At 43.3% G+C, this 19,949-nt stretch overlaps 1 protein-coding gene across 1 annotated transcript in view; it reads left to right on the top strand.

Moving 5' to 3' along the window:
• The first annotated feature begins 312 nt into the window (after window positions 1–312).
• LOC146190937 (cytochrome P450 3A17-like) overlaps window positions 313–19,949 on the top strand; it is a 42,019-nt gene continuing 22,382 nt past the window's right edge. Inside the window, exons 1-8 of the mRNA XM_084600260.1 lie at window positions 313–371; window positions 599–695; window positions 1,643–1,695; window positions 3,058–3,154; window positions 6,250–6,375; window positions 9,761–10,001; window positions 17,296–17,365; window positions 18,821–18,929. Of these exons, the coding sequence (XP_084456386.1) occupies window positions 313–371; window positions 599–695; window positions 1,643–1,695; window positions 3,058–3,154; window positions 6,250–6,375; window positions 9,761–10,001; window positions 17,296–17,365; window positions 18,821–18,929 (852 nt within the window). The remainder of the gene's footprint in view (window positions 372–598; window positions 696–1,642; window positions 1,696–3,057; window positions 3,155–6,249; window positions 6,376–9,760; window positions 10,002–17,295; window positions 17,366–18,820; window positions 18,930–19,949) is intronic.

Raw genomic sequence — 19,949 nt, forward strand, 5'->3', positions numbered from 1 at the left:
ACGATCGATGCGGAAGCGCTGGACAGGCGCTCTCCTGGATAATATTTATCTCGTACGTCTCTACCTCACACTATCTCCAGAAAGGTGTGCTACACAGATAAATCTGTCCGCCTGTTTGCTACACTTTAGCGGAGGCTGCCAGGAATTGCAGCTATCAAGATTTGGGAGAAGGAAGGCAAACACTTGTCAAAGAGTATCGCTGAAGGTGCTCGCCGTACAATTGGTGTTTACTGGTGCCTCCCTCGAAGCGATTCTCAAACACCGGATACAATCACATCGTTCCAGTGCCTCAAAGGGACCATCGAGAGAAATATGATGTTGACAGCTGCGGTTCTTGCAATTATTGCGATCTCGATCATTACCGTGATCATGTAAGTTGATTGTCGATTTTCAAAGAAGAGCGGGACAGTTTGTTGTTTTAATAACATTTCCTCGTGCAACAGTGCTGCTTTCTTCAACTTTGCTTCTCGCTTCTAACATAAGATAAGTCTTTTAAGCCGTTGAGAAAAAGAAAATGTAGACACTGCAGCTTGCCTTCTTTCGTGAATTCTGAAAGAGTAATGGGATGCTTGCATTGTTTGTTTTTTCCTGTATCAAGATGGCGTTGGTATCACTTTTCGTATTTCAAGAACCTTGGTATTCCGGGTCCAAAGCCAAGCCTCATATGGGGAAACATACTAGAATACCGCTCCATGGTAAATATTGCACTACTGAATAAGAAGCCGGTCGACAGGCCATGCTTTTTGTTTTTTTTTACTTTCTTTATGAATCCACTGTACGCCCTTTAAAACCACAACCATGTCGCTATTCACAGAACGAAGAACACAGCCAGAACGTTGCATCCCTGCTAAAACCGTCATTTTTGAATTGTCAGCTTGCTTCAGTTAAGCCTCTTTAGTATTTGTTTCTTTTTGCTTCTCTATTTGCGTGCAGATCTTAGTCACGGTCCTTCACCTTAAGTGGAAGTTTTTAAGGCTGTGGAATCTTCTTGAGAGCCGATTTCACAAGCGGCCGGTAACACTACATTCCTAAGCGCTGCACTACGCATGCGTATATATATTCAATCACTCCAGTGAAATGGCAAAAACTGAATGCCTCGACATAACCATGACGTTTTTTGAGGCGTCGCTTCATTTAGTCTGCGATTTATATACTATGGGTGCGTAAGGTCGGAAGTGATCCAAGTGTGGAACATTCTACGTGTTAAGAATTCAGTGTTTCTTCCAGACTTATGCGTTATGATTGCCTTGCACAGTAAAAAGTCTGTGAGAAAAACAGTTCATCGCCACGCACCAAGTGAGTGACCCTGCTCCGCGCAGCTCAGAGGAAATAACTTCAGCGGCAGGCCTGCGAGACGACACCAGTCGCCGTAAAAGATGATAACTGGAGGAGCGTCCTGCGGAGTCGAGGAATTGCCTAGCGTGCTCTCATTCCTAGAAACCATCCAAAATCAGCAATAAAGGAAGTTTAAGGTATTAAAACGGCGGTATACTTGTTCACCCAAGCATATATATTTGAATTAAAATATAGCTGTAGTAGGGACGTTATTTTAGAACACAATGAGTGTAAAATTTGTCACTTTGCTTCCCCTGCAAAAGAAAAAAAAAAAGAAAATTCTGTACTTCTCTTTCTCTCGAAACAGGGGCCCAACAAGGCGCTGGAGAAGTGGTTTCAAGAATATGGTGACATCTTCGGGTGATACGTTTCACTGCATTTTTTGAACCGGCCACTTAGTCTCGAAAATAAGGTCGTTGAAATGGGTATTACGTTATTATCGACGAAGTTATTTTAACTATAGTACCACTGCGAGATGTTTTGATGTGATTACATCACGTTTGTCTAGAGCGCTCGAGCGGGCTGCCTTTTACTGCAAGCGCGAAATCCTACCGGTGACGCCTTGTTTAATACAGCCTGTACCAGAGTATGAGCCGCCGCCCTTATTACACTACCTGCTGTTTATCTCCATGCCTTTTCAATGCACAATCATCCACGATCGGCGATGCAGGCTGTGAAAGTGAAGTCGAGGCGTACTAAGTCTCGGCAAAAATTTTGCGTGCTGAAATTTTTGCAATCTAGAGCATTTTCGAAATCTTGCATGGCATATCATGGCATTACTGGCTATAGCAAGTGCGCAGTAATGAATTTGTGCCTACCAAACTCAGCATGATATCTTGTCTGATTTTATCATTGGCTTATCGAGATCTTCCCGAATATGCGCCAGCACATCTAGCTGCAAGTAATTCTGTTATATATCGACTTTTTATTTCGCGGACTACTGCGCCTTCACCAGCGATCTTTGGCGATCATGGCTGTAAACAGGCAGGGCGGTGACACAACAAGCAGTATGACCATTACGGCGGCATATGGTTAGATGCAGGCTCAACCCAGGTGTTAGGCATAGCAAGCGCAGCCAAGAACACCCCGTTTGAGCGCTCTAGATAGACGTGCTGATGACTGTACTTCTATTCCATTGTAATAAAAAAAAATTCGACACAACGTTCCACTAGAATATTCACGGAAATTTTATATGAATGATTTTGAAAAATAATCCGACAAGGAAATCTGATTACTAATGTTTGCCTTGATTCCAGTTTTCTTTGGCAACAATGAGCTATACTATGTTAACGCCAACGTTCTTAGATATCTAAGAACGGTGGTTAACGCTGAGTAGATGATGTATAGAACCCTTCATTGTGTCAGCATTGTGTCAGCAGTTCTAACGGCATAAATGTGATAGTCCAACACGAGCATCAACAAAGAGTGTGCCCGTATGTTTATAAATCATGCCGCCTTTTTTGCACAGTTCAAATACAGAGGTTCTTCTCCAGATACAAAACGTTTAACCGACTAAATAATGAAACTGCTTGCATCATCATACTAAATGTGCTACTGCTGATATTCATGTGTGCCCAGCTAATGTCTAACTTTAAAACATGGGCAAAATTTTCTGGCGAGCTGCTTGGTAGTACTGCGCGGCTAACTGAAGATTTACCCGCAAATTTTGTTAGTAGCTTCTCCGGAGGGACAATTATTTTCTAACAGCATATTCACTTCCAGGTTCTACAATGGTGACGTGCCCTTCATCGCTCTTAAGGATCTCGGTTTCATCGAGTATGTTTTCATCCGGAACTTCCAGAACTTTATAGATCGTGGTGTAAGTACGAAGAAGAAGAAATGGACATGGGCAGGACATGTAGTGCGAAGAGAGGATAACCGATGGTCGCTGAGGGTAACAAACTGGATTCCAAGGGAAGGAAAGCGTAGCAGGGGGCGGCAGAAAGTTAGGTGGGCGGATGAGATTAAGAAGTTCGCAGGGGTCAAGTGGATGCAGCTAGCATAAAACCGGGTTAAGTGGAGAAATATGGGAGAGGCCTTCGCCCTGCAGTGGGTATAATCAGGCTGATGATGATGATGATGATGTAAGTACGACGACCCTATGCATTTCGCTTATCGTTGTTTAACATTTGAGGAAAAGATTCTTTTTTTAATCAGAACTGCAATTGAAGGAAATGAAGAAATTATCAGGCTCTCCTTCGATAAACGTTGGCTACTTTTTAGACCTTAGTGATGCCCATGAAAGAGGCAAGAGATGACGATTTAATTGGATAGAGTATGCCACTTAACGTCATTTATTGAGAGTGGGCTGCTTAAGCTTTTAGCAACTTACAAATGTACTCGAGGACGTTCGAACAACATACTAGGGAGTACATTGACTTCAGATGCAAGTCGTCCGGAGCAGTAAACAACAAGTTACCATGTCTTCACATTGGCACGGGTTATGGGCAATTTCAGATACCTCAAAGGACTGTTCCAAATTAGGTAGGCCGCGATGAATGCCAGAAGCGCAGGGCAGAGCGGTATTTTCAAGAGTTCTCTTGCTTGCGTTCCCTCTGTTTTTCGGCAAAATAGTTTGACCGATGAAGGAGGCAATTACTTTCGAAACATTGAGAGCAAGAGCTTGTTCCTAATTTTTTTTTTATTTTTCAAAATATATGGGGCTCAATGTTAGAGTTTCAGCGGGCGCTAGCTTATATTAAATGGGCTCAGCTGATGTTATAGATCCCGTTCCTTTTTCTCTTTCTGGAAGGAAAGTGCGCGGGATTTGAAAGCTATTTTCATAGCGAAGATATTTATGACCAGTTTTTGTTTTGCTTTTTACGAGAGCCGGAGGACATGGTGTATCAGACCATTAATCTCATCCTCCTCCCCACAGTGCCTGGAAGCCATGACTCAGATATAAGTGTTTGCTATTGCGAATGAAAAAAGAATGAAGATGAAAATGCACAGGAGTGCCCGCAGGCACCTGCTTAGTTAATCCGAACGCCGCATGCAAACACGCGCGAATAGACGAACTTCACCAAGCAATCTGCGCATACGCAGGGTTTACGGACTTGCTCCACCGCCATATTAGCTGTATAGTCACTGCCATAGGCGCGAACCAAGCACTGCAGCGGCCGCTACATAGCGGTCGCCGAACAGGAAGATGTTTGCCGCGAAAGGACTTTGTGAAATGTTTTACATGGTGCCGTGAGGCGAAGGGACCTTGACTCATGCTGCTGATCTAAGTACACGAAGGATTAACCCTTAATCTATGAGGAAACGATAGCTGAAAGGGCATTATCAGTGTTACAGGGATATCTCAACGCGAATGGGACGAACGGCCTGACATTGCCAGCATTCCGTCAATATATATAGTTCATGTAAGGATTTTACATGAACATTGCTAATACATGTTTTCGCCTTTAGAGTTCAGGATGGAACTAAAAATATGCCCTTCAAGGGATTACTATAATCGTTGTACCAATTTATCTCAATCGCTTCGAAAATATCTGCCACCTCACCCGGGCTCTCGTTCACGGCAAAACCCCGTACAAAACTGGCCCGCTGTTGACTCTTTTATTTCGTAGTAAGTTTGACAGTGCATGGTGCTTACCTGGTTTGGTCGTGTGTGATGAGAACCCAGATGCATCTGCGACTAATGCGTGCATGCTGTTCTTCGCATGTGCAAAGTATTAACGTGTTTGCCTAAATATTCCAATGATAAATCACTTGGCATTTGTTTCGTTTTCTTGATGTCCAGCCTAAATCTCCTAGACAAGCTCAAAAGCTGCGCACGCGTCTCTGCAGCAGTCGCCCATATTTAGACACAGAGATGGAAACAATCGCGGCAAAACAGCGGCTGAACACCTGGGAATTGTCTCATGAATAGAGAGATTTCATTAAGGAAATGAGAAAGAAGCCCGGTTACAAAACCCAAACCATTATAATTTAAAGAAGGTGACAGTGGAGCTCATTGTGACGGTAATAAATGATTTCGAAAGCACCGCCCAAGGAACAGCTCTGGCACCGGCAAGAGTCAGCTGTGAAAATCGCTTAAATATTCGGCTGTCTTCAGATTTCCTGGAAAGAACCAAACTGCGAAATTAAATTGCTGATATCATAGGCAAGAGCTGATGTCTAAAAACACTCCAGTGAGTAACGAACAGGGCAGTGAGTTTTCTCTTTTCTGCCTTTAAGCCTCTCCATTGGCACATTTTGGATAAGAACAGCCAAACACTCCTGTGCGAGTTGACCGGAAATAAATAATATCGCGCTAAGTTCGCGAGAAATTCTTGCGTGGACTTAGAAAGCCGTTGTAAGCTGGAGCGGCGTAGCGCAATACGTAGACTAGGGCTACGCAAATGTGTTTTCAGTGACTGCTAGTAGCAGTGATCGGGTACCTACATCGTGCTGTACGCAGACATTTCCGAATATTGCCTTCCTCAAGATCCCTGCTGCAGCCGGCGCGAATGATTATGGTGACTATAAATGTTCCGAGATATCGGCACCCTCTAAATATTCGAGCATTGAACCTGAAACAGCGATAGGTCTGCTTTTACGACGTCTCAAATGACGCATATGTATCTTAGCCTCGTTACATTAGACGTAATAAAGATAAAATTATTTTATTTATTTCTACTTTACCGCGACACCAGGAATTAATAACAGCGGCGGCCACTGTGTGTCGATGTGGCGAAACGCAAGGCGGCAGTATTCTGTACTACGTCAGTGCGCGTTAAAGAACCCCAGGTGGCCGAAATTTCCGGCGCATTTCACTACGGCGTCTCTCACTGTATGAGTCGCATAGGAAAGTTAAACAGTATAAACAAATCCTAAACCCAGTAAGTCAGCATATGCCATGTGTGTGATGGTCAAAGAGAAATGCTTCTAGCGAGCGCAAAGGAATTCCCCCATTCCTTTTCTTTGCAGTTTCTTATGATCGCCGACCAGAAGCACGCCGTCCTGGGAAGGTCGGTGATGCACGAGAGTTCTCCCGAGTGGAAAAGAATCCGAAGCTCCGTAGCCCACTTGTTCTCTGCTGCCAAACTGAAACCGGTAAAATTGGCTAGAAAAATGTTTGCGCATTGCCACCTTCAAGTTGCTTTGAAACTAAGTTGAAGCGAAGATGAAGTACCTCTTTTTTCTTTCGTATTTGCCATGAGTGCTATCACTTTTAATCCTTTTTTTTTTTAATCCAAGCTCCTACTGGTTTGAGCGTATATTACTTTCTTTCCCTCAAGAGGTATCCTATTCAGCACTTTGTATATAAGATATTATGTGCAGTACATATGAATATTGTGTCATTCTTGATGGGATCATGTGAAGCAACGTTACTCAGACGAAACAACAGAGCGCGCGCACGCACGCACGCACGCACGCACGCACACGCGCACACACACACACACATACACACACACACACACACACACACACACACACACACACACACACACACACACACACACACACACACACACACACACACACACACACACACACACACACACACACACACACACACACACACACACACACACACACACACACACACACACACACACACACACACACACACACACACACACACACACACACACACACACACACACACACACACACACACACACACACACACACACACACACACACACACACACACACACACACACACACACACACACACACACACACACACACACACACACACACACACACACACACACACACACACACACACACACACACACACACACACACACACATTCACACACACACACACACACGCACCCACCCACACACACACACACACACACACACACACACACACACACACACACACACACACACACACACACACACACACACACACACACACACACACACACACACACACACTTCTTCATGCTGCTACCCCAAGTTCCCCATCTTTTTCATCCATCCAGTCTGTAACCATATAAATATTACGTATAAAGAATACAGTCAGTAGCTGCACATAGAACACATGGTTTTCTTATCATTAGAAGAGTCATTTGTGGAATACCAATTGTTGCGACTTTTATTATTTCAGGCATTAAGATAGCTTCCAATTTTCGACGTTTTCAAACGTTTTGCGTGCCTTTATTAAGCATTTCTTCCAATCGACCCCATCGCTAAGCTGTATGATTCTCCTCTAATTCGTGTGGTACATTCTCGAATATTACGCATATATCTTATCCTTTGCGAGCATCATGTATTGTTTTTATTCAGACCATTTTAAGGAAAATCCTAAATCAACATCATCCACCTTCAACAGAACTTTGAAATTTTTTATTGCAGTTGAAGCGTTTAATCGCAGCTCCCTTTCTCTCAGTAAGACAAGTCGCGTTTTACAGCCGTGCATTCGATGGCAGCCACAGGGCTACATCCATTATCATGCAAACTAGCCTACGTAAGCTTTCCTCGGATATCCGCAATTCTGGAGATAATTGTGATTTCTCGTTGGTACGAATTTAGCTACTCACGCCGCACGTGACTGCTCCAGCAACCAGCAACCGAGCGCCATCGACCGGGGGTAGACGCTTCTTAATACCGATACCTTTTTCAGAACTGTAAGATATTGCGGATAAAGAGCTAATTCTACACAAAAACGCACCGCTCAATACATCAGTATTTTGTGCCTGGCAAATATCAAGCAAGATCAAAGGAGAAATGGTTAAGGGGAGTGAAAAATAGAAAGTGAATTACTGCAAAATATTTACTACACGAGGTGCATTTCCCCGTCTCTTTTTGGGGACAGATGCCCAGATTTTGCCGTACGATCCCATTAACCCTTGTTAGGGGCTAGTGACGGTGTCATGTCTCGCGCCGATTTCATGGGAAAGTATTCGATGATGTCTTCCTCGGTTTTGTTCTTACAGACTAGTTGTTTACTGCGGCTTCGTTTTGATGAGGTGTGAAACATCAGTCTTTGGTTGAACTGAAAAAAAATTTGATGCTGCTTGTGTCTGTCACGCAGGCATTGGAATGGTCTCGCAGGCCGTAATTGAGATGTCTAACTCTTTTGCTGTAACGCGAGTTTTTTCCCTACTGCTGTGGCGCTGTTTAATAGAGAACATGCCTGGAGTCGACTGCCCGCGTGCTTTAGGTACAAGTTGCTTGCGTTCTCTTTTTAGTTCCGTTTTCTCACGCTGTTCACTTTTCGGTCCTTAGTTTTGCACACACGTAGGTACAGAAAACCTAATCACTTTATGTTCTGCCTGGTCACCGTGTTCTGTACACTATGATCACTATTCGGAATCAGAACTGAACAGATTTGTAGCGCGGTCTTATACCTCGTTACTCCCTACATGCCAACTTGCTTCGTCGATCCCAGCATTTTTCCCCGGGAAAGACCGTAAGCTACACTGCGCAAACGGATCCCTGCAGCCTGCGCATTTGTTGATTAACACTTGGAACAACATATCGAGCCGAGTTCTTGACAGCCTGAAGGAAGCGACCCAGAGTGGTGCCTTGTTTAACTGTATTTGACTGCAGTGAACTGAAAGCTAAAAGAACCTGTTCAGCTCCTTGCCCACTACAGTAAAAAAGGGAGGTTTATACTCGTTTGCAGTTGTTGTGAAATTTGTAATTTCAGGCTCAGTACGAAAAGCACAAGTTAATTCAATCCATTGGAGGACAAAAACAATTCCAGATTTTTTTTTTTTTTTTTTTAGTGTAATGCATGTTTCCAACTGGTCGAAAACAAGGTAGGTGTTATAGCTTGTAATGTTTCTGGAGAAATCCATTTTCCTTTTTACTATTAGCATGCATTTAATTCTTAAAACACCGTACCATATTGGTCATAACTAGCGCGTAACTTTATAGCCAACTTATTACATAATTACAAGAATTAGAGCTTCCTTCGACTTGTTCCTTGCCTGAATGTGCGCCTGCAGTATTATATTTTCTATGGGCCGGAATCGCCGGTCACCCACAGCCAATGAAAACCACCCTAGCATGCACTTCTGTTACTGAACGCGTGTGTTAATCACTGCATTGTTGGCTTTTTACCCAAATGAATGTGAATGCTACAGTGCGACGAAGAAGCCATGTGGTGAGATCGGTGCTCTGAAATTTCGGTGCATGTTTAAAGTATACAGGTGGTCAGAATTGTATCAGAGCCCTCCCGCTCATTGACCGTTATAGTCCTGGTATGATTCTGAAGTTTAACCCCTCGTTATATGTTTAGTGACATTGCTTCGTTTTTATTCTAACTCTCGGCGTTCTCCTAATTTTACTGCCGGTTTTAAACGCGGCTGTTCTGATACGCCCACAATCCGTAAAATTCAGCTTCAAAGTAATGTCGTGCTGATTTTCGAAGCCCCTATTTGTGAGAGCCTAAAAAGGAATATCGCATTGAGTATTTTAATGCTGCAATACACATTGATATACAGCTCTGTCCTTCTATATATATTTTTTTCAGATGATGCGCAGTCTTGAAGAAGAAACGGACATGCTCCTTAAGTTCGTAGGCGGGTGTGCCGATTCAGGCAGAGAAGTCAACATGCGGCCAAGGTTCGAAGAGCTATCGATGGACTACGTGGCCAGAGGGTCCTTCGGTCTTGATGAACGTTTTTTCGAAAACCCTGACCCGCACACTCTTGTCAACGTCACAAAGAACGCCTTTAAAGGGCTAATGGCGGGGCGCTTCCATATAATTGGCCGTGAGTAACATTTTCATTTCTCAGCATGACGCTCCACGTTCTATTGCACTTCAGCGGAATACGGAATATCACTACAGCTTCACATAGAGAAAGATATTCTTGTTTGTTGGAACTGTTTTTCTGCCTCCATGACTGTTCCAACCTATCGACAATGTACGTTTTTCCGCGCTTTTGTGGGGTTTCTCTCTAAATTTTCAGTTTTCTTACTACTACTAGGAGACATTAGGACGTAATGGTCAATTTTTGTTCTCTTTATTCATCCCGGACAGGCATGTCACTACGTGTGAGCGCAACTAGTGACTGATCTTGGAAATGGGTCAATATAACTAACATCTTCTCTTTTGAATTCGCAAATTAAGAATGCGTCATTATTATTGAAACCGTTTCTGCAAACCAATTATGTTCGTTTTCAGGTCGATTTTGGTTTCTAAGTTTAGCAACTCTCTCACAGAACATTAACACAGGAACAGAACGTTGTACATGCCTCACCTCGTCCGTTTATTTTCAATTTCTTCATTCGAAAAATGAGCGTAACACACATGAAATCCTTGTGAAACTTGCTACTCTGAGTTGCCCTTCGAAAACGTTGATCTCTCCTGTTTCCATCAAATCGCCATCTCATTACAATATTCTTCGAAGCTTGGTACGTAATAGGCCAGGACCGATCATTACTTTCTTCTGGTCATAATCACAGCGTAAGTATACTACATTTTACCTATGTCGCTGGTTTTAATTATGCTTTCCTAAATCTGGGAAGGAGACCAGTATTCAAATTCTCGTTTATAGAGAAAGTTCATGATGTAGTCATGACGTTACCCAAAAAACGGCGGATGGTCAAGCGCTGTTATGGAACCGCTAAACAATGGGTCCAAAGTCGCACACTCTTCGCATATAATAAGGAATTGCGATAGTTCTACTGAGTTAAAACACATCTTATGGTGCCAACAAGTACGTCCATGGCTACAAAAAAGTGCGCCATGGTACGGATACCTGAACACTGTCGCGCCATACTCTTAAGATGAAGTGTTCCCTAAGGTTTTTACTCACATGTGCTTACTATTTTGTATTATAAGACGACAGACTGGCGGTTTCATCTCAAAAAAGAAAAGATGTGGCGTCGTATCGTGAGCGAAAAACAAAATGGCTCGGCCATGCCTGGATACATGTAGCAAGAGTCGGGCGTCTCCGCTGTTCTCTTCGCCTTCTTTAGCTCATCATCTCTTTCTTGAGTAGCCAAGTGCCAAGCGATAACCTCAGGATCGGAAGAGTTAATCTTCTTTTATCTATACTGACGCTTAGCAGCAGCTGGACTCTCCTTCTCTACATAGATGTCAAACGTTCTGATACAGCCACCTATTTCATCTCCATGCTCAATGATGCGCATGAGACGCGGGGTTTGGGGAATAGATTGGCTTGCGGAGACGAAGCGCGCGGCGCAACTGTGGTATGTGGGGTCTCTCTGGTTACCATGGTAATGGCGCACGCGCACACAACTGCTCATCCGCGTGACGTCACACGCAGCTCCGACGATGGAGCGCACGCGCGGCTACAGTGACTGTAGTGGGGCCGCTGCGATGGCGAACCGCATGCTGCACCTGCCGCTCCTCTCCAGTTTCCATGGTAACGAAGCATGCGCACACTGGCCTCTGCCGGCCACCAAAGAATGCTCAACATGTAGCCCAGTGTAGCTCTCGCTACAAAAGTATGAGCGTGCCCCTGGCACCTTGTAGTTGGTAGGTGGCAACCGAAACTGACTGGTCAGTGGGTTGTGAGGCGTCACAAGACCACCAAATTGCCAATCTAGCGGCAGCTGCCAACTAGGTTAGCTGCAGTTGAGTTTCCCTCTGGTTCTTGTGGAAGATATATTATAGGTTCGAGGTTGCTCAATTGCATTACAAGAGGAGACTTCTGGCAATGTTAGCTATTTATTAACAACTGATAAACAGACAGAAGATATACATGCAAAGAGAAAACATATTTACATCTGACTGGCTCGTAGTTTGACGGACGAAAGCAGCTCTCGGTCCCATCAAAACATCTTGTTGTAAACACGATGCCCCCGCCCTCGGAGAGTAACACCCAATCAGATAAATTTACAAATTCATCTAATAAATCACTAGGGAGAGCAGAACATAGCCAATCATTGAACATAGCCAATCAATGATTGGCTATGTTATGAAGAAAACACAGGCAATGAAGAAAATAGGAAAGAAATCACGTCCCCTCGAGCAACAAGTAGTGTACAATCAAACACACTTTTCGCAACAAGATGTCAGAAGATTCCCCTTTCTTCCCACTTGGCGAAGATTCTCGCTTTCCCACGTTTGCATGTTTTTCTAACCCTCAAGAATTTGATCTGTAAACACAGTTTCAAGGAAAGTCAACGTACGAGGAGCTCCATCTAATGAGGTGTCATCACTCGTAGGTTCTGAATACGCACCGGAGACAGATGCAAACGAGCGGCTATCCGACTCTCATCATGTACAGTAATCGAATGTACCTGTACACGGGTGTGAACGATCAGCTATATCTTCATGCCCGTTGCCAGCATGCCTCATTGAGAGCGCTTGGAAAAGCGGAACTGCAGACAATGAACAACAACAACGCGACATGGATTATAATGGCTTGTCACCTGTGGCATACACGTGCTTCTCTGTGAGAGCGTACATATTGGGGTGCAACACGCCGTCTAGCTAGCCCAGGTCGCCTCCTCCAATCCTTTCCTTATTTGCGAAATCCTCCGCTCTCCAGCTTCCCGCACCCAGCTCTGCAGCGACCGTCGCTCACTTCTCTGCTGTTGTCCATAAGGGAAGAAAGCCCTGAAGATTTTTTTTTTCTTCTTCTGGGAGCTTGGACACGACAAACAAGCTTAACGCCAGAACTTCACTGCTGCTAAGGGAAAATGTTTTTGGCTTATGTGTGCCGTGTACTGAAAGTGCGATCAGGAAACGTCCACCACAATGACACATTGTCCTTGTCCAGTGTAAGGATAATAATAGCAAAGAAAATGAAGCTGCAGTTAGTGATAGCGATAATTAAGATACTGGCGTTTACAGTTGCGATTCAGTTAGTGGTAAGGATAATGATGATAGTTGCGATAACAATGACTATGCAGGTAATGATAATAATAATTTTAGCGATGTCAATGACGGTGCATTTAATTGGCAATGATAAAAGCGAAAATGGTTATGTTGGACATTTTCACAGCAGGTGGTGGATATCGGCTTCAGCATCTTGGGACTTGCAGACGGGATACCCAGGGTGGGGATACAAATCTCGAAACTGGGGCTAATTTCGAGTTACTGCAGCTGGTATAGGAATCCCGACTCGAATCCTCCGAAGTGCAATCTCTTCTGCACACAGAGGTATGAGAGGCCGTGCGCGGCGTCGCAAGTGTTTGTTTTTCTTGTTAAAGGGAGGGTAGCATTATTCAGAATTCAGCAGCTTTGGAAAAGAACTTGAAGTGGAAAGGCGGGTCACAGAATACACGCGGCTAATTTCTTGAGAGCTTCACATATAGTTAGTTTTATCTTCCTTCTCCCTGCCATGTTTCTGACGCGTTGATGTGTTTCTGAGCCGGCTGGTTCCTAATTAAAGGTAAAAGCAGTAACAACAAGAACAAAAAAGAAAAGACACTATACATTGCTTAAGACTTCACGTAAACAAGGCGGACTAAATGAGCTTTATTTGAGCTTTATTTTATTATGAGCTCACGATGTGCATTGCAGCTTCCTTTCTAGCTTCCGATGTACAATTTTTATTAAGGGTAAAATAAAATTAATCAAATGAAGATAACGTTGCAACTCGCTATTACGCTGTAATTGGTACAAATGCCATAGACAATGTTTCTTACGAATAATTTGCTAAAATCTAGGTAAATCGGCCTTCTCTGATATTACAAAATGTTTCTGAAAGTAAAAGTTGAGATGTTCGTTAATGCAGTGAAAGAAGTACAGGCGTTCAACTTTTCAGAGAACTTGAAATGCAGTAAGGCAGAACATCGCTTGGTTAGTGCGCGCATTATATGAGCCATATACAGTTTAACATGTTACTTCTGAATGAGATAAAGATATCTTGCTTGCCATTAGATCATTTAGGAATTATCTGCCGACAACCGAACCGTCGGCGAATTTGGGCTTGTTCTACCGCTGATATTGGCCTTGCTACACTGATGTCTATCTCTTGATATCTTTGTTCCAGAATGCACAACCATGTTTGGCAGGCTCACCGAACCCTTCTATTGGTTTGCGTCCTTGGTTGTCAATTTTTCATTTCAAGATCTCATGAAGGAGACAACAAAAATAGTGGAACTAAGAAGAAATAATCCTTCGGTAATTATGACGCTTTCAATGACAGCTTTGTGCGAACCGTACTCTTACTGCTGACATGTACATAAGTCAGGCTTGTTTTTCCTTCCTTTTGTGGGTAAAAGAAGGCCACTAGCACAATGCCTGCCTATCTTTGTTTTAGCAAACAGCCATAATAACAGTAACGTAAGAGATATGTCACTAGAATACAATCACGATGAAACCTTCACAATCTAAACACTGATTTCAGAAAGCTCTACCGAAGGTTGTGAAATCAACACACAAAAATGCATCACTGCTAACACCTAGAAAAAAAAAAAAAAACATCAAAGCCCTAAAATTTTATAACAGGTGCTACAAACCAACATAAATAGGTTTCAAACAGGTTTTGCCTTCGTCCGTCCTCATTGCTCATAAGCAAAAGTTAACAGTCGCATAAGAAGCCACATAATCGAAAGACTTGACCACGTGGCATTCCAACGTTTTTGCTTGCCCCAGCTTTGTTATCGCGGTAGTGTGCTCTAGAACGAGACTGTAGTATGGTGAAGTAGGATTAGCGCACAAAAAGTTTTCTGCACACGAATATGTTAAACAACTATCTTCATATTTTTGAAGAGTGACTGAATTTAAATGAATACACGGCGCTCTGTGTTTTGAGAAACAAGCTATTAAAGAGGTGAACAGTAGTTATTTCGCTGCTGGTTTCGAGAAACAAGGACCAGTCGCTGAACATGCTCACCATTAGGACAGCGGGTCTAATACCACGTGTAAATCGCCATGGCATGATTTTCATTTCAGGGCGAAATGCTAATGCATCATCGTTGTCGACATAAGATTGTCGACTGAAGCTTCTCAGCAGAAGGTTGTCAGAAGAGGTGTCACGCTTTTGAGAGCGAGAGTTAAAAATAAACCTTGTCTCCACCGAGAATTGAGCTTCCATCCCTTGGATCCCCAACTACAGTGGCTGCCACTGCACCCCAACCCACCGCTTTTCCAATTGCGCCACGCCACGGATCGTGAAATGCTTTTCATAATTCTCCTTATCTATCGTGAGGATGATAGGGGGATTCCACGTGACAGATACTGCGCCTTTACTTTCCTGTAAACCAATTATAAAACGCCAGTGAGCTTCGATGCGTTCAATGAAATGCTGGTTGTGTTCGACAAGGAGCGCGCGATGTACCATCACGACAGGTGCGACGTCACCAGACGATTCATGCATATACGAATCTGACCCCTCCGGCCGTCCGATTCAGGCGTCCGTGCGGCGCCTTTCATATGCCGTTTCCTCTAACGCCGCACCACACATCACACAGAAACAGATCGAGATGTTAGGAGACGTTAGTACATCAGGCACCAGCGGCGTTTGAAATTGATATACAGGATAGAAAAGACACAGTATCTGTCAGCACTCTCGGCGGACACATGTACCATGCCATAAAGGAAGGAAGCAAGACGAGAGTGAAAGAAGTAAAGGGAAATGTAGGTGCTGTAGTGGAGGGCTCGATTGACCGCACTATAATGGCTTTCGCCTCATTGCACTTTAGTGTTATAAAGTGCCCTCTAGAATGTTCTTATGTTGTCGCCCTGAAATTGTCTTTACAAATTATCACGTAAAATATAAACGAGTGCTTTGATACGAATTACTTTGCAGTTCTGTTATTTTGCGAAGTTTAAACCAAGCTCAAAAAGGAACCAGGAAACCGAACACTCATTACTGCATTTCACAGATTGTTATTTGCGTTTCTATATCGATTGTGTGCGCGTGTTACCTGGTCCTCATTATTAGGCTCGTTTCAAAACAATATTGTTCAGTCTACAGCATTATTTCTGACAAGCGCAGCTAACGCGCTTTGTGCACTGATATATATATATATATATATATATATATATATATATATATATATATATATATATATATATATATATAATTTCTTTTTTTTCTAAGCTGAGAAGACCAGACATGCTACAATATCTGCTCGACGCTGAGGGCCATGACCCATTGGCTGGACAGGATGACACGACTGGAAGAACAGGTATACGCACCTCATAATAATTCCCACCTCCAACATCTTGACTGGCACATAGTAGTGCCCGCCAAACAATGCTTGAAGCATTACATCTCACTACAAGTCAATGGAAAAGCAGTCTTTGTTCCATGCGTACCCTTAAGCAGTTTGACCCGGAAAGCAATAAGCGTTGTTAGTGCTTAAAAATATAGCCTTTAGTGAGGTAACTTGAGTGAATTTATTCGTAATTGCACAATAAAGCAGCCGGTATGAGCATAGCCACAGTTCGATCTTCCGAAGTCAATCTTCAGAATTTCACTATTTTACGTATTATTCCTCTAAAATGTACGGATGTGTACCATATATTTTTGTTAAAGATGGTGACTGAAAGAACCCTGTCTTTTCTTTCTTAGTGGAACAGTAATCTCTAGATGCTGCAAAATAGCCGAGAGGCCAGGTTCAGTTGAGCCTGAAAAACACAGTATGTGCAAAGTGATAGTATTTCCCATATTTTAGTGCGCAAAAAACAGCACCGTACTCCACTTTCTTTGCACTTACTCTCAACATCATATCATTCAGCCCAGAGACACGTTCCCCTGTGCAGCTCAATACGTGTGTGCGAGAGAAACGAAAGGATAATTTTGGATACCTGCTGCTGGTCGCGCGTCTAGTAAATACTCACTACCTTCATGTAGGACAGGCTGATTTCATAGTTTTATTTCTTAAGAAGATATGGAAATGGTGTGAACGTTGTTAATTCGAGAAAAGAAGGAAGCATAATAAACATTTGCAATAATATTAGAAGCACAGAACATGCGTGCGCGACAGTAAAGTCTTCATAACTAGAGAGGCATCTTAGTGTAAATAGTTTCGGCAACTAGAGCCCACAGCGAGTTTTGTTTTTGGAGCTAATGTTGATGGAGCCATATCGCAATTTATTTTGGATTTGAACTCATTTTGTTATTTTGTCTCATACAGGTACTTTCAAGTATAGGGCACTTACCCAGCAAGACGTGGATGTCAACGCTGCCACACTTCTCGCTTCAGGGTATGACCACATAAAAGAATACAGCGATCGCTATAGTTTAAAATTGGAAAGAAAGTAAAAATTGAAAAACCACATCGAGTAATTTAGTGAAATGCATGTCCTACCGGAGCAGAGCTTCACAGATCTTTTCTACTAAACGGTGCTCCAGTGGAAGTGCTGAAATGATGTAGCAATTCCAGTGATCCTTTGGACACAGTGCACAATACTGTCAGTTTTGGCGACCCTAATTGCTCCTGTTGACCATCGGTTCGACGTTCGTAGAAGTTCATACCTAAGGAAATGTTCTTTCATTCCTTACCCTCCGCTTTTTTTTCCCTCCCTCGCTTTATGCTTCGGAAGCAAAATCATATATAAAGTGTGCCACTAAGGATCGCGCTGTCCAGACAGTAACAAGTCCCCAGGTCGAAACATAAGCTTGGCTTGCGATCTTAGGCTCCCGCTCAACCCTTGTTAGGCTCTCTTGCATGCTGCATAGCTATCGGCTTGCCCTCGTTCTTCTCATGGTGGCCATAAAAGCGACATACGTATAAATTGGAACTTAATTAGCATTACACACGCATTAGAGGCTGCCAACAATTCGGGTGTCCACGGGCGAAACTCAAAACGCCTTTGAGAGGTAAATGGCGGCCAACACCTCGACACTAATCGTTGAGCTAAACACGCCGTCTGTTTGTAAATTTAGCATAGCAGCGTTTTAATTATGCCTACCTTGAGTTGAGTTGAGTTCAGGCGTTCAGTCGTGTCCGACTCTTCGTGACCCTATGGACCATGTCACGCCGCGCTTTCCGGTCTCTCACTATCTTCTTAACATCACATAGCTTCATCTGCAATGCCTCGAGAATGCCATCTAACCATCGCGTTCGCTGCCTACCCCTTCTCCGGCGACCCTCAACCTTTTCCAACATCAAATCTTTCTCCAGCGACTCCTCTCTTCTCATCAGATGACCAAAGTAGCTGAGCTTTAACTTTAGAATTTGACCCTCCAATGAGCAGTCAGGGTTTATGGTCGACAATATCGAGTGATTTGATCTTCTGGCAGTCCAAGGAACTCTTAAGAGTTTTCGCCAGCACCACAATTCAAACGCGTCAATTCTTCGGCGGTCAGCCTTTTTCGCAGTCCAACTCTCGCATCCATACATCACAAATGGAAAGACCATAGCACGGGTTATACGGATCTTGGTTGGCAGACTAATGTCTCTGCTCTTTACTAGGCGGTCAAGGCTAACCATTTCTCTCTTTCCCAGAAGCAGGCATCTCCTAATTTCATGGCTGCTGTCTCCTTCCGAGGTAATCTTGGCGCCCAAGAACAGAAAATCTGTCACAGTACCTTGAGTTATGAAATCGCAAAAAAAAAAAAAGAAAAAAAACGCGTCTTACAGCCAGAACGGGCCGCGTCTTTATACGCCCTTTGTTCACAGCTGCCAAGTTCTGAAAACTGCTTGCTTTTTATTTCAGGTACGATACGACGTCCAGCGCACTCAGCTATATCACATTCGCTTTAGCGAAGTACGAAGATGTCCAGGAGAAAGTCCGGAAGGAAATCTTCGACGCCGTCTCGGCTTCAGTAAGCGCATCGCATTTTTGTTTGGCGCTCATGGCACTGATGTTTTCCTTGGTTATAGCAGGCTTTATTTTCTGCTGGTGTTTTGTCTTCTAAGGAAGCAATGATGAAGCAAAACAGCGAAATGGTCCATTGATGATACAGTTCAAATTATGCGCAATAAGTTGGCCAGGAGGAGGCAACCAAAAGAAGAACGTCTGGAATTACAGACAGTATTCACTAGAGCATTCATTCGTGCGTGGAAATTGAAAATGGAAATTTGCTTGCGATTAAAAGCGTCTAGGCAGTTGTTTCGATCGAACAGAAAAGGCAAAACATCGTCTCTTTAATATCAACAATGTACAGATAGGGACAAAAGTCTCCGGACCGTACGTCTGGCAATATTAGACTAGAACCACGACGTAAACGAATTAAAACATTGTTTCCATGGTGCACGTCAACGAACGAGAGTCCAACATTCACATCAACAAGTATGGTTCGAGGCTACTGGCCAATACGAAAAATATGCGCTTTGGTAGCAGTTTGCATGGTCCACGGACGTTTGTCCCCGATAATACATAAACGGCTTTAAATTATCTCCCTAGCATAGGCGCGTAACCCTGTATGTGCAATGCATAAAATTGGAAGGTATAAGAATACTGAAGCATCAGGTATGTTCTCTGGAAAGGTACGAGCGCCACTTCATCGAGAAAAAAAGCGTAATAAGGAAGTTTCTTGGAACTGGCATTTTAGAAAGTATGCAATGAGGAAGGTGCGAAATAAAATAAAAATGAAGCCAGCGTTGAAACCTAAGGTGATAGACAAACGGTGTTACGCCACTTAAAAGCAGCTCACCGCAGCTTATACACCGTAGTAGACGGTGTTTCTTTAACCGTTTTCAAACCTGTATTTTAAGAATGAGAGATACGTCTGCGCGGTCTTTGCTGGTGGGTATAGATCTTGGTGATTAAACAATTACCAAAATTACGTAATCAACATTTTACTCTGCGTATTTAAAGGGAACTATTATATTGCTAAGTTGGA

The sequence above is a fragment of the Amblyomma maculatum genome, chromosome 4, assembly GCF_055883805.1.
Source record: "Amblyomma maculatum isolate TAMU_Amacu chromosome 4, ASM5588380v1, whole genome shotgun sequence".
Lineage (NCBI taxonomy): Eukaryota > Metazoa > Arthropoda > Arachnida > Ixodida > Ixodidae > Amblyomma > Amblyomma maculatum.